The 15209-nt window shown below is 42.3% G+C and overlaps 2 protein-coding genes across 2 annotated transcripts in view; one reads left to right on the forward strand and one right to left on the reverse strand.

Annotated features, from left to right (window-relative positions):
* The window catches only part of MAN2B2 (mannosidase alpha class 2B member 2), a gene marked incomplete at both ends in the record, with an annotated part of 32728 nt that extends 23427 nt beyond the window's left edge, over positions 1-9301 (reverse strand). Inside the window, 3 exons of the mRNA XM_080621109.1 lie at positions 1904-2009; positions 5649-5795; positions 9176-9301. Coding sequence (XP_080477235.1) covers positions 1904-2009; positions 5649-5795; positions 9176-9301 — 379 coding nt within the window. The remainder of the gene's footprint in view (positions 1-1903; positions 2010-5648; positions 5796-9175) is intronic.
* Positions 9302-13145: 3844 nt separating this feature from the next.
* Positions 13146-15209, forward strand: part of PPP2R2C (protein phosphatase 2 regulatory subunit Bgamma) — a gene marked incomplete at both ends in the record, with an annotated part of 199466 nt that continues 197402 nt past the window's right edge. Inside the window, 2 exon segments of the mRNA XM_080623909.1 lie at positions 13146-13161; positions 13344-13424. Coding sequence (XP_080480035.1) covers positions 13146-13161; positions 13344-13424 — 97 coding nt within the window.

The raw sequence follows: 15209 nt of genomic DNA on the forward strand, positions 1-15209 counted from the left end.
TGCAATCTTAATATAAGATGTTATTTCCAACCAATGTTATTAATTTTGTATTGAAATGAGTTTCAAAAAAAAGAAACCCCCAAACTAGAAAGACCAGACAATAAATTTGGACAAACCATTTAAATGAAAATAAAACAACCAGCTAAGCAGCAGGTTTTATTCAGAACTCCAGTATATCACACTAGGATCCTCATCATCAAAAAATACAGTATAAATTTGTAGATCTTAATTTCATAGTTTGGAATTATGCTCAGAACTATTTGAAAATACAACCTCATTTTCCCTATTTTGGACTAACTCCATTCCAAATTTTAATATCACATTTGAATAACTGAGGTTTCAAGGCATTCTCTTTTCACTTCATCTTTCCCATGGGTAATGTCTTCTCTAGTGGAAATACTCACAAACAATGTGTTTGTTTTAACTCCCCTGACTGAACCACATTTTAAGCAGAGTTTGCAAGGCTCTTCCAAAACTCGGGTAGCTGAACAGACAGGAGGAGACATGAAATGTATATCCCAAATGTCTGTACTGTCTTTGTCTTCTCAAGATGAACTCCACACACAGCACAAGGACATATTGCGTATACGACTGATTGTATGTACTCAAACTGAGTGGAGCGCTTTCAGGACAAATAAATGAGAATTTTAAAATCTATTAATATTTTTGTTCCTGCTGAATAAATTACCTAACCTGAATTGTCTTCAAAAAAACTTGTTTACACACAGAATGAAATATTAAATTAATGGTTTTTGCAACTAAATTTAATGAAAGAAAAAGCTGTATTTGCATTTAACAATAGGAGTCTTCAGTTAATATTAGTGTGTTCTTCGGAGAAGTCTGGGTTCAGTGTACTAAGCCCATATAACAACCTTTAAACACAGCAGTCAGATGAGAAAAAAATACGTTCACCCTCTCTCTTCCTCTTTGCCAGTATGTGTTGTGGTGACTGAGATACAAAAGTTGCTGCTCTCCCGGTGCTCCTGATAAACATCCACAGATGAGGAACAATGTCAGTGGTGCTGTGTAGTTAGATTCAGCAAATGATAAAAGTGTTTTCTGACTTTTTACTCTTCCATGTAGAAAGCTGCCCAGAGCGTAGCTCTGAAATGGGCAGGGTTTACATCAGTCATGAGAGACCGCTGGTGTTAATACAACCCCTCCCACCCCAAAAAAGCATGCTATTCCCTCATTGCATCTATAGCACAGTGGTGGCATGACTTATCCTGGGTTTTTTCATTAACCAGATGGAGATAAATCTAAATACTAGAAGACTCTTTAGACTATCAGATGAGAAGTGTAACATAGAAATGGCTGGAAGCAGAAGCTTAAAGAGTAAAATGAGAAGCAGTGCATATCTTGGAAATATGCATCTATTTCTACAGAGGCTGGTGATCATAATTACAAAAAGTGGGTTTCTTCATCAGGCAAGTCTTTCAACTAAGTTCAGATGATCTCAGTGACATTCTGTGGCCTCTACTCTGCAGAGGACTTTCCCTAAACAATACAACCTCCTTACACTCTGAATTGCTACCAGGTATTTTCTTCCAGAGTATTTCATATCCTCAATTTTGCCATAACTATCTTCCCAGGAGCTTAAGCTCTCAAACACACACACACATAAAAGGCTGTGCTCTCCAAAGGAGTTTATAACTGACATCAATTAAACTGCAAAACAGCTTTCAAAAACCCTTCTCCTTACTGCAGAACTGTTGAATTGGGTTTTTTTGAAGCAAAGATTTTTATACAGATAACCCACCAGCAAGTAAGAAGTAAGACTTGCTTTCATGAGCTCTTAAAAAGTAAGAAAATAATAGCAGTCTTCGGGTGGAGGAATGAAAAACAAACAACCCCCCCAAGGTCATAAGAATGAAAAATACGAGTAAAATGCAAACATGCATACCCGTCAACTGTAAAATTTGATCATCAATTAGTGTCACAGCTTCATCATGCATCACTTGCCCTCCAATGACAAATTCTAGTCGTCCCTCCTGAAGCAACTGATGGACCTACAATATTGAAATTAAGGCACAAAACATAAACATCATTTCAGTCTTATTCAAAAAGGCTGCAAATTCATTTCAGCAAATTCATTCAAACTTGTCAAGAAGGCATTCAGGACAAAAGTGGGATAAAAGGCCAACTGTACTGAGTACTATCAGAAGGAGAAGAAGGGTGGGTGGGTGGGGAGGAAGTTAAGTGCTAAGTGCTGCATAATGCATTGATTTACCCAGCTTACACTGAAACCAGGTAGCAGGCACAAAGGATGCACTGTCAGGTAGACCCTAACCTTCTGGTGTTTCTCAGTAGGGCTGTTACTGTGCCTTTATACTATCTAAACAGCAGACATGTCCTCATAACACTGCACTGCAGCAGTCTAGGATACTGCCTCAAGACAACTAGAGCTGGAGATACTAGTGCTACTAGATACCAGAAGATACTAGTGCTGCTCCCAAAGTCTTTTTCCTGCTGCATCTGTCTTGGCTTAGTGAAGACACTGGGTGGCTCGATGACAGAACAATATGCAGCCCCATGCAAGCAGCAATGGCCAGGCTTTCAGGGTTTCCTTTAGTCTACTACTTCTGTAACAGTTTGAAGACTGAGATTTATGGGATCTAGGAGGGAGATGGTGTGTCATCACACCGTGGCCACAAACATATCCCTTCTGCTCTGTATGCATCTGCCTTGCCTTCAAAGCACAGACAGGTTGCTCAATTTGTGAGAGACAGAATGGTATATTAAGAAATAGTTCTTTCACATGTAACAGGTTTGCCTGCTTGATAAACCCACTGCTAACTTTCATTCTGGTCTCTTTCTCCTAGTTTAAAAACTGTCAATATATTATGACTTGTTCAACTATTCAAGGTTGTTTTTTTTTTTAACTTCAGCTACTGGAAACAGGCATGCTTGAACTGCATACATGTACTGAATTCCAAACATGTACTGCTTAAATGCTATGAAAGACTGTATGCTGACAAGTACAACTTTTAGCAAATGTGCTGGAGGAAGTGGAGGGTGGTGGTTTGGAGGGAGTGAGTAATAGTTGGTGTCCCTTTCTAGAAGTGTTAGGGAGTCTTCTGTTTTTATTATAGTTACTTCACTACCTAAAACTTCAAAGATACCTCGAACTTCCAATGAAGAAAGTTTATATAAAGAATGTTTATATAAATATGTCTTTTAACCCCCACCCCTTTTTTATTTATTTAAATCTGTCATGCAGGATGCCAATTCCAGAGCTATTATGTTTATTTCCCCAGGAACCTTCGGTGTCTGCTCAGATATGATGCCAGATTGTCAATTTTGATTATAATCATTTCTCTTGTTCACAATGTTGTGAAAACGCTTCAGGGCTCAGCATTCCTAAATTAGTTCTAGCTGACTGTGGTGAGTGATTAGCATGCTGGGAGACCAGATAACTGATATCTGGTGTCAGCACAGAAATGGTCCTGACCTACATTAAAAGCATCTGTGGCTATTATTCCCCATCTGGATGGATGACCAAAAGATACCTCTGATCCAAACTTTGGGACATGGAGATGTTTTTTTAATAGTTTTCTGGAACCACTGTCAGGCTGAAAACAAGAAAAATAATTCAAGTAATTTAACTAATATCCAATCCTAGAAAAAAAAAAAACAACATCTTTAATGACAAGCACTCTTGCTTACCAGAACTGAGCAAAAGGAAGAAGGAACCAAGGAAACAGATACAGCAGTACTACAAGCAGCAGGCTGCTACAGTAGTAGAAGATACCTGTGGTCCTTGGGACACCTACTACTATCCTTACATCAACTCATCCCTAAAACCAGATAGAGGTGGCTATGCTAGTTAAAAGACCCAGGCATCAAGCCAGGGTAAAGTGACAGGAACTCTTCACACAAGAAAATACCGTGGAAATAACATGTACTGAGAACTAAGAGGTTCATATCTGTCTGAATACTGCTGCAATACATGTCACTCCTTGTCTGAATTGTAAAATCAGCTTCAGTACCTGGCCGTACCTTTTACTAGTTTTAAATGCTATTATTTGAGTCCAAAGCAGACATTCCAAAAGAAACTAGAGTTAAATCCTGTATTCCAAGTAAACGACTAAAGGGGGGGGGGGGGGGGGGAAGAAACAAAATAGGAAAATTAAAACCAGAAAGCCTGTACTACAGAAAATCATTAATGCTAGAGTACAAGTGGAGAAAGCAGGACAGTAACCAGAGTGACCAAATTTCAAGGCCCAATATTTGCAACTTGCTAATGACAAAAACGCATCACTTACCAGCAAGCATCATAGCTGTTAAATATTATTAAAGATTCAATGTTTGACACACACAGAGGTATAAGAGAAATTTGGTTTTAATAATTTTAATTTTCAGAGAATCAACTACAAAGTAACTTGAGAACTGAGTAAAAATGCATAAAGCAACAATTATCAGTAATTAGGCTAGAAAATTAAAGGGTGACTCATATGTACTAGTTTTGCACAACTGAAGTCAAATGTGACACACACTTATTCTTCTGAATCCCACATAACAGCAAGAATAGATATGAGAGACTTGGGCCTTTATATTTAGGTTATAGCAGCATAACATACTTGAAATACGATGAACTTGCCTTAGAAAGTTGAGAGTACTCTTCTGTCCCTGCACCAACGAGTTCCTATGCTATTTTCCTTAATTCCCCAACCCCAGACTTACAGTACAGTTCTCTAATTAAAAATAGACAAGAAAACTGTCGTGCAACAGGCAATATGGGCAATGAGCCCACGCAATAACAATGAACTGTCTATACACAGTGAAATCTCTCATACAAAGATCAGCTGTACGCATGTTATGGATTCAGAATTTTGTGAAGGTTAAAAAAGGCCAAAAACTAGCCAAGAGGTTTCTTTTTTTTACGTGATGCTTTAAACATCTAGCACTTCAAGCAAACTGAAATATAAAGTACCACAAGTAATACACTACTGTTGGCTGGACCCTGGTAAGAAAACCGACCATGGAATTCCAAGTTAGTACCTATGGGAAGCTGCACCTGTATACCCTCTGGTTTTAGGGTCCAAAACTTAAACATCTTGCACTGCAATGCAATGCATGGCCAGCTGGTTAGGCTACCAGCTCAATCTTTGATTTCAGCATGTTTGTTTCATGCCAGAGGAATGAAGTGCCAAATAAAACTTCACAGTGCCTTTACTAGGAAAGAAACGTTGTTGAATCTAGAGTCACCTCTTTGCTTCATCACCCTTGTTTATGAATGGCAGATTTTTGAGCAGGACTTAACTGGAAAGAAAAAACGTTCCTTCTTGTGAGCAGTGTTAGGCTTCAGATGTTTAACAGATATCAGTACAGTCTCTTTCAGAATCACCCACATCTTATACTAGCATGCCCTCAAGTCAGTCAGTCACCGATGAAACAAGAACTGTAAAGTTTAAAGAGTCTTCAGTGCAAAGGTTGCTATCTCCTACTGCTCTAATCTATAGCTGGAGTTTTAACCTCTTGCAACTGCCTTTAGAGTTAAGGTTCTTTCACAAGAAGTACCAGATTCAGAGACAGCTTACACAAGATGTGGGTAAAAAGCAAATGGGGAAGCACTTTGACCTTCCTTGTCCCCTGAAAAAGGGCATAGATTCTTTGTTAGCAGGAAGCATGGCTCTAGTACAACTTACCTGCTGCTTGTGTGTATCTGTGGCTATCGCATCCCACCAAAGTCGAAAGAATTCCTGTTCCACAGCAATAAATTTGCGCTGCTTTCCTTTCATTAGCTCTTCTACAACAGACGTGTAGACATTTGCTGCATAAGCATGCATGCTTTCCTGCAAGTAACAAAATGCAGAAAATAAATTCTGTTTTGCCTATATTAAATGGGCTGTTTTGAACACTCACTGGGCTTGAAAAGAGAGATTGTAAATCTCACGTTTGTTGCTCACTTCCTTTGTACACCTGGAAAGACTGAGTTCTCTCTGATTATGCAGTCCGTGGGCCTCTCTGCTCCAAAACATGTCCTGACTAGATCATGGTGCAGCTTCTCCCAGAATCAGCAGGAACCAATACAGGCCTTCTTTTCGATGCACTGGGAAAAAGCTTACCCTGTCCCTCATTGCTTGTCATGAAATACAAGACTTTGCACCAACATAGTTAAAAAACCCATATGCACATTTTTTTCTCTCATTTCTGATCATTTGATGACCTGAATTATCAGAATTGTTTCTTCAGAGCAAATATGACTTCATGCTGTGGGTGTGCATTACCTGTATAATACAGTTATACAGATATGCATGCTGTGTATTATACTGTTAGACCCAGAACCTTCAGTCATGTAAAATAACTCCATTCGGCTTGATGTCTTACAATACAGTAAAACCAAGCCCTTTGACTGTTGATGTATAAACATCCAGTGTGAGAATTTGTGCATTTATCCTGTCTATACTGTTCCTAAAGCTACATGCATTTCCGAACGAGGCCTACGGATTTTTACTGGAATGCAAACATGACAGCTGTATCCATCAAATAATCTATCACATTGTTATATCCGATGATATGATATCAAATTAATAGCATCACGTTATTTTAAAGGTGTGTACACGAGGATATTTAACGTACACTTATCCTTGCCAGAACAACTGCTGCTGACCAGATCCAGTCTTCCACCCTTTACTTAATTTCAAAGTGACACAGAATGTCTAAAGACAGCAGCAAAGATTTTAGGATTTCCTGCAATGTCTGTGTTTCCTTGTAACAAAGTTATCAGCATGTCATTGAAAGGTTTTTCAACACTAACCATAAAACTTTTCTACTTAAACTCCTGGTACTTGCTGAAGAATGCACACCAAAATACATGCATCTGAAAGTGATTGACAGAAAGATCTCTTACCCATTCAAAAACTAATGGGCATTTTGAATAATTACATTTTACATTAGAAGGGAATGACACGATCTACATCAGAAATGAGCTATTCCTAACCCCTTGCTTTCCAACTGTTTTTGTAAAAAACTGCTGAAGTGTCATTAGAAAAGGGGAAACATCTGAGTGCAGGATGAATGGCTTAAAATACTCTAGTGCTTATCTAAAGAATTACTTGTTCAATGATCTCTTGATCAGCTCTTAAGGGTTCTTTAAAATCAAGATTATGATTAGATGCTTACAACGTGAAATTTTAACTAAGGGAATAGCTTTTAAGTTTTACTAATACCAAACAGCGTCAAACTCCAATGACTGCTGAGGAATTTTCACTTTTAACTGGCAACTGGCAACAAACAATACATTCTAAATTCCAAGTAGCTGTACAATGATTACAACATCAAGCTCAGTTTCAGTTCTTAATAGTTAAGTGGAGTACACCAAATTTTAAGAGCTGAACAAGGACTTTCAAATTAAATACAACACTACAATATTCTGTGTGGAAACTTACTGAAAATATTTTCTTGAGGTATTTTGGTGATGAAGGCAAGCCAGTCTTTATTCTGACTCAAATTATGCCGGAACCGAGCAGTAAGATATTACCCAATCCTACAAAGTTTATAAGCCCCAGTTGTCTGGGTGGGAATGACAACAATTGTTCTCACAAAGCAGGATACTTGCAAGCAATAATAAGCATTTTCTTTCCAGTTCACATCCTCTATCAGCTAATAAGATACTCTGAAACAATAAGCAGTGACCCAGTATAAACAATCAGGTAAGATTTTACCTACTTAAATACAGATTTTTAACTTCTAGCATGTTGTAAAAACTGTTTTGTACTGCATTCTAGACAATGATGAGGTGTCTTTCACACCTATATGTAAGATACATCAGTGAGATGACACATCTTGTGTAAGTTATGCCATGACTGTTATTATCAGATTGCAACAGATTGCTTGCTTTGAGAGGAAATAATTTTCATTATACAACCAACGCTGTAATTCTCCACCAATACTATAATTTCCAGCACACAATGAAGGTTGCTATTCTAATATAAATAAAATGCTTATTTTTCACTTCATAAATGGAGAAATGAAACACTAAGAAACCAGTATGTTGTCAGTTCCAAGTGAAACCTACTTACAAAGCAAACAAAAACGTAAAACACGTTGGGATCACACCAGTATTCCAAAGTCACCTTCAGGTTTCACTTTACTACATAAGTATTTGAAATGACGCACAGGTAACCTCTGGGGTTTTTTACCATAGGAATTGCTGATGCTTATGATTTAATAACACAGGCACTAAGGCTTCAAGCAATTGCATCTTCTTAAAAAGAAATATGTGGTTCATTCCTCCTTGAGGAGATCTTCAACCACGAACTGACCTAAAATAAAAATTAATTTTATGTTCTCTCCTGCAATTTCTGAGTGGGAGTTTGAGGTATTAAAGGAGAAATTCACTAATCTTTCCTAAAAAGGGAAGACAAATAAATGCACAGCAGGGATCCCTTGGCGAGTCATTAGCTCTCTTTTATTACAGCTACTCTTAAACATCTGATGCCATTTCACACTAGTGAGTGAAGTATCCACAGCATCTTTCACTAAAATGAAAGCAATTTATACTGGTGGTGAAGGAGTCAGGATTTCGACCAATAAATATAAAAGGTATTAATGCCCCACCTGACTTATTTTGCTCTACATCTCATTTAACAAAAACCACATTGCTCCTACACTTCTGTGGGACAAGGCTCCAAGCCTACCCCAGCCATCAAGGGCCTGGGTCCTGCTCTCTTCTCTAGGAAACAGCACAAAGTTTTCCTGGGGTTTTGGCTTAGTAAGAAGTTAAACAAAAGGACCAAGAAAATCTGCTATAGGATCAAAGCTCAACATCAAACAGAGCGAAGGTCTTCCTTAAAAAACAATGGGGGGGGGGGGGGGTGTGTGTGCGGTGGTGGTGGGGGATTCCCTCAGAAGCATCCTGCAGAACACAGGCACACATAACCTTAAAACTCATGGGTACAGTTCCCAAGCTAACCATGCTTCCTCCGTCGGGATTCCGCAATGGCGAGCACCCTCCCAACAGGAGATGCACCTGCCGGGACGCAGGGATAGGGATATCCGCGTTTCTCTGCGGGAGGTGGTGCAGCACCAGCCGGAGTCCCGCAGCTCCGAAGAGTTTTACAAGCCTGAACGCGCTGGTCTGGGGCAGCGCCAGGCCCACCCCTACCCCGACAGCCGCCGTGCCGTGCCGTGCCACTCCCACCCCGGCCAGCCCCGCTCCGCAGGGCCCCACCTGCACCGTGTACACCCAGCCGACGTCCATATGGCTGTGGGCAACCACGAAAGCCCGCAGCGCCCCGCTGCCATCGGCCCAAGGCAGCAGGCTGAGGAGCACGAGCGGGAGAAGCGGGGCTCCCATGGCGGCTCCCCGCCAGCTCACCGCTTCACTTCCGCGTCCCGCCGGCCCAGCACCGCCTCCTGGCACGGCGGCCCCGGGGCGGGAAGGGAGCGGGAGCAAGGAGTAGGAGCGGGGCTACCGGGCAGCGGCAGCATCTGCACTGTGGGGAGGCGTGCGGCTGGTCAAGAGTCACTGCTTTGTTAACAAGAAGCTACAGCGGTTTTCCTTGAAATGGGAGGATTTTGACGCTGGAGGGGGTGCCTGTGGTACACCCGAGCTGCCCCGTAGGGAGCTGAGGTCCCTACAGCAGGATGCAAGAGCCAGCTAAAACCACAGCCCCAGGTCCTGGTGGCTCCTGCTGATAGCTCTGGGGCTGGTTTTCTTATAAAACTGGATTGCTGAGGGGTGTTGAGTTCTGAATCTTGGACAACTATAAATACAACTATAAATCCTTGGCTTTTTAATTTATTTTTGTTTTTCACATTCTTCTAGATTGAATGTGAATTCTTTATTTTAAGGTATAATGGTTAATCACAGATGCCTGTCTGCATCTTTGGATCTATAGCAACATCGAATTTTATGTGTTTGACCTTCTGATCCCCTTTACATTGGTTTTATTTACACTTGTTTTATTGCTCCTAGCAAGAGGTGGGCACTGTACTGAGAACCAAAAAGGCAGCCTTCTGTCTGCACAAAGTCCTAGTGAAAAGGAAGAAATCCAGCCTATAATTAAAAAATATTATAGGATAATGTAGCTGAGTCTCCTCAGTTTTGTCCACAGTTGCACCAGTTTCTGCCCAGTACCTCACTGTGATACTAAAAGCTAAAGCAGATTGAACTGTTTTTTAAACTCTAAAATACACTGTAGTAGAACTTACATTCTAGTTGGAGTCAATTACATGCTTTTAACAACCCTACAATCCTGAAATGGCAAAAAATCCCACACTCTTTGCTCATTTCCAACAGTGCCAAATAAAAGGACATCAGATGAAGGTGGTGCCTGCTCCCACTTTTAAGTTTGTATGTTGATTTACAATCACCCATTTTCAAAGCTAGTTAAACCAGTCATCTCTCTGAAGGAAACAATCAAAAATGGCTTAAGTGTCCATCTATAGACTTACACTGATAAAAGCCAAAGATTCATTCTCACTGGACTAGCTGGCACTTGGGTGCAAATTAACCCATCTCAATACTCAAGATACCTGTAGAAACAGCTCACATAAATGTGATTTGCATCTATCCCCTCACTTTAGAAAGACAAAATAAGCACATGCTACCTTACCTGCCAAACACTGAGTTGAACATCATAAAATTGTTACATTTTATAATAATTAAATCTAGTGCAACTGGATTCTCCCAAAGCATGCTAACCAATATGATAGACTAAATTTTTGTCCAAAAAGAAGCAGTTAACAGTTAAATGCTAAGGTTAATTTTATTTATGATAATACCTTGTCATGAAAAGCAATAATCAAGGTCTGTAGGTCGTTTCTAGGGGGAGTTAGTATCACTGTAAGCAGCTGGATGAAGCTTTAATACAGCTCTATGATACTCTTTTTTTACCCTCAAATCATCAGCTTAAACCTTTTCTGTTCCAAGAAAGCTAGTGCACATCCAGCAAACATATGGCTTGGGGATATATATACACATGCTCTCTAAATGAACTGGTATTTTTTTTACCCTAGAAGGTATTATGGTCTTTGTAATTTAGGTGAAGTTCTCAGGAATGCTTAAGTGTTGGTGTTTTGCTTTGTTTCTAAAAGTAGTTGAGAATGTTTGCAGAACATTGTACTCCTATTTTAAACCTGTTTTCTTCAGAAGGTGTAATTGCCCTCCTTCTTCTTTCACAAAGGCCACAGTGTGACATTGTCTTGGATGCACTAGAGAAGAATATAAATATTTGAACAGAATACCTTTATTAAGAAAAATGGAATCAAACTGCCCACAATTTACAGACCTAAAGGTATCAGGAGTGTCTTCACTTGCTGCATAAAAAGGATGACTGTAGGTATCAAGTAGAATTTATGCTGAAAATAATGCTTCCCCACCATGTAAGGGTGGTGAGGCACTGGAATGGGTTGACCAGGGAAGTTGTGAATGCTCCATCCCTGACGGTGTTCAAGGCCAGGTTGGATGGAGCCTTGGGTGACATGGTTTAGAGTGAGGTGTCCCTGCCCACGGCAGAGGGGTTGGAACTAGATGATCCTAAGGTCCTTTCCAACCCTAACTATTCTATGATTCTGTGATTCTATGTACATACAGTGTCACAAACAGCAAAAAGTTAGATGGAAGAGCTAGTGTAATTGTGCCATGACAGCTGCCTACATGGGTATTTTATCATCTTGTTGGCTCCTAATCTCTTAGTATGGCTTGATTATAGTCCTCCTATGTTATTTCTTAAGCTTTTCTCATTTGCCCATTTGCATTTGCTCTCTTTGACTTGAGCTGTGTTACACGTGGGCCTCTGACACTGTCACCTCCAAAAGGCAGAAGGCGTAGGCAAGATACTGCCAGCTATAGGCTAAGGAATCACAATTGTGTTAAATACCAAGAAAGCTACCTGGTGAACAGAACAATTAATGTACCTTTGCATTTCCCTCCTGTCATGTTTCTGGGGTGGATGTCTATAAGAATAAAGGCATTTATTAACTGAAGTTCACTCTAGCTGACTGGTTTAGCCAGAATTTGCCATTCCCCTAAAACATTTTTCCAGTGGAGATAAAGGTCACTACTCAGTGCACTTAAGCTTGCTTGATAACAGTTTTATTTCTTACTTACCACTCATGGATGCTGTACAGTTTGCGGATCCACAGGAGTCTGCGGGCCAGATGAAAAACCACTCTCCAGCCCTGCAGTGATTTCAGTGTATATAAAACCTGATAATTTACATGGTATTTGCAGCCTTTTTCCGTAAAATAACCTACATGGCCTAGGGGTGGTAAGAGAACTGTGGTGAAAATGCAGCTGCTGGTGCTTGGTGTGGCAAGCTGGAAGACAGGACAGGAGGTAACAGCCTCAAGCTGTGCCGGGGAGGTTTAGACTGCATATTAGGAAATATTTCTTTACCAAAAGGGTGTTCAGGTATTGCAACAGGCTGCCCAGGGAAATGGGGGAATCACCGCCCAGGGAAGCGTTCAAAAAACGTGTAGATGAGGCCCTTAGTGACATGGTTTAGTGGTGGAGTCGGCAATCCTGGGGTAATGGTTGGACTCGATGATCTAACCTAGATCATCATTTCCAACCTAGCTGATTCTGTGATTCTATGATGGGTGACACTGGCCAGGCCCTGGTGTGACCGGTTCTCCAGGGGTGTACACCCTAGAGTCCTGGTACACCACACGCCGGGCTGGCCACATCGTGTGGCTGGGAGGCAGCGGCAGGACACGGCACGGGGGGGGGGGGGGGGGGGCACCTGACAGGGCGTTCATGGCTGAAGTTCTCAACAGCAGGAAGGCTCCTCCACCCCTGACCGCGCAGGAAGGCCCGGCTGAGACATCGCCTCCCGCCGCCGAGGCCACGGCTCGCCTCAGGCAGAGCGGCCGCCCCGCCCCTGCCCCGCCAACAGCTCGCGGCGCTCCTCTGGGCACGGCCCCACCGCCCTGCTGGGGCCGCCCCGAGCCCGCTCACACCTGTTGGGGCCGCGGCGGGGCCGGGCGAGGCCGCACCGCCTCCGCCGGGAGCTCCGGGCGGAGCCTTCCCTCCTTCCCGTCCTCCCTCCCCCGGCTCCCCGAGCGCCCCGAGGCAGTGCTGCCTGCCTGCACCGCCCGCTCCGCTGGGAGAAGGAGGAGGCGCCCCGGGCTGCCAGCGCTGGGAGCACAGCAAATAACAGTTCAGAGCACTGGGCGCCTTTCGGCGGGCAACACCCATGTCCCACAAACAGGGTATCTGGAAGCGCTGTCCTTTCCCCGGCCCTCCCTGGTCTCCTCTCATCCTTCCGATCCCTTTACCCCCTCCGTCTCTCCTCCCCTCCGTCCCTGCCTTTTCTCCTTCCCTTCTCCCTTCCTCAGCCCTCTCCCCGGCGCCCCGGGTGCCCCGACTGACTGTGCCTTTCCTCCCTGCCCAGTTAGCGGCCCCCCAGGCGAGAGCGCGGTTGACTGGTGCCTCTACCAGCTCAATGGAGCAGCTGAGTTTGAGGTCTCAGATGGTGAGTACCGGGGCTCTGAGGTGGGGCGCGGCCCCTCGACCGCTGCCCCGTCCGGTAGCGTGTGGAGGAACGTGGCTTGCTGGTGTGGGAGCGGCAATGGTAGAACACGGTGGCCATGTGGGGCGTGGGGCTTGTGGGGTGGGAAAAATGGTGTGTGGGCCCAGGGCAGGAGGGAAGAGAGCTGGCAGGGGTGGCCGCTGATGGGTTGCGTGTGCCTGGCTTTGTGAAAGTGTCTTGGCTTGTTTTGTTTTGAGTTTTTACTGTGTAAAGTTGGGTTTTCACAGCTGGTGGCCTAGGTGGCATCAGTCCTCACAGCCTTGATGGCAATGGGTGTGAGGGAGGCTGTGTGGTACTTGCTGGCAAGTTTTCTGGCCCTGTTTTTACCCCCTTTACTTTGAAGAGAGAGGTAACCTAGAAAGTTTTATATTTTAATACTCTGTGATCAGAAAAACATCAACATTTGGGCGCAGGGTAGGAAAATCTCCGTCTTCACTCTGTCTCTAATGCAAACTCTGCATTGAACATGCAGAGTATCTAAACTTAAGTGCCAGCCTGTATTTTCCAGTGTGCCAGATGTGTAGTGTGCAATGTCTGTGAGCCTATTTCTGTGAGTTAAAGTGGAGCTAGGACCTCATCTCTGTTTTGGTCCGTTGGTGTTAAGCATTTCTGAGAGGAGTGTCTTTACTGTTTGTAAGTTTGGCTGAACTGAAAAACTTTCCAATCCTGAGGAAAGTGACACACTGTAACAGATTGGCTTCAGGTTAGGCATTAGGGGAAGCTTCTCAACAGTGAATGACTTCGATATGTGGTGGGTAGACAGACAATGAAATCTCACTTCAGATACTTAAGGTTTGTTTCACAAACATAGGCTGAAGTGATGAAGCTACAGATCTGGCCTAGGGGCCGGTAGATAGACTGCTTGTTTGGAGTCTGTTTTAGCTTTGTCATCAGTGATCCTGTGGGATGTGAATTTTTGTGTTCTGTGTTTTGCTGTTTGGAGAAGTGATTTAAACCCCGGTGTACTAATAATAAACTACAGCTTGATCAAGGCTTTGAACTAAGGTTCCCTCTCCACCTCACAATTATTCCATGGTGATTTATATTTCAAGATATACTTAATAGTGTGTGTAAATACACACACTTGCATACTAAAGCAGTTCACAAAACATGTTGTGCTTTTGTGCCTCCATGGTTTTTCTGTGTGTGTGAGAAACTGCATACCAAACCAGATGTGATGACGATAGGTGGGGGTGGAAATTACATCCGTGTGAGGGAGTGTAATGAGTGAGTGACAATATTTTTTAGGCATCATAGGATATTGAATATAAGCTTTAAGCTGGCATTTACTTTCATTTAAAGATTTGAATGAGCAGAATATCATTCTTAACCTTATGTATCTCTGTAGATACAAGTGTTGCAGCGCTGCTTTGAGACTAGAATGTTTTCTTCTCAACAGGTGTTTTTTTTTCCTTTATGGGGTCATCTTTAGTCACATGACATAATTTTAAAAATTAGTTTGCTAGCCATGAATTCAGTTCTTTTTAACAGTGGCAATTTATGGATGTCCAGTTTTACTCCATGACTTAAATGGAAATCTTATGTGTTTTATTTACTCAACATGGGAATATGTGAAATGCAGAGAACAGGCAACAGGGCTGAAGCATTGTAATTTGGTCACATGAGCTATAGAATCAAAGTCATCTGCAGGTAGTAAACAGGTTTGTGTTAATAGGATTATACACAAATATGACATGCATTTTCCAGAAGATTCTATTAAGTGCCATT

The sequence above is a fragment of the Psittacula echo genome, assembly GCF_963264785.1.
Source record: "Psittacula echo genome assembly, chromosome: 1".
Taxonomy (NCBI): domain Eukaryota; kingdom Metazoa; phylum Chordata; class Aves; order Psittaciformes; family Psittacidae; genus Psittacula; species Psittacula echo.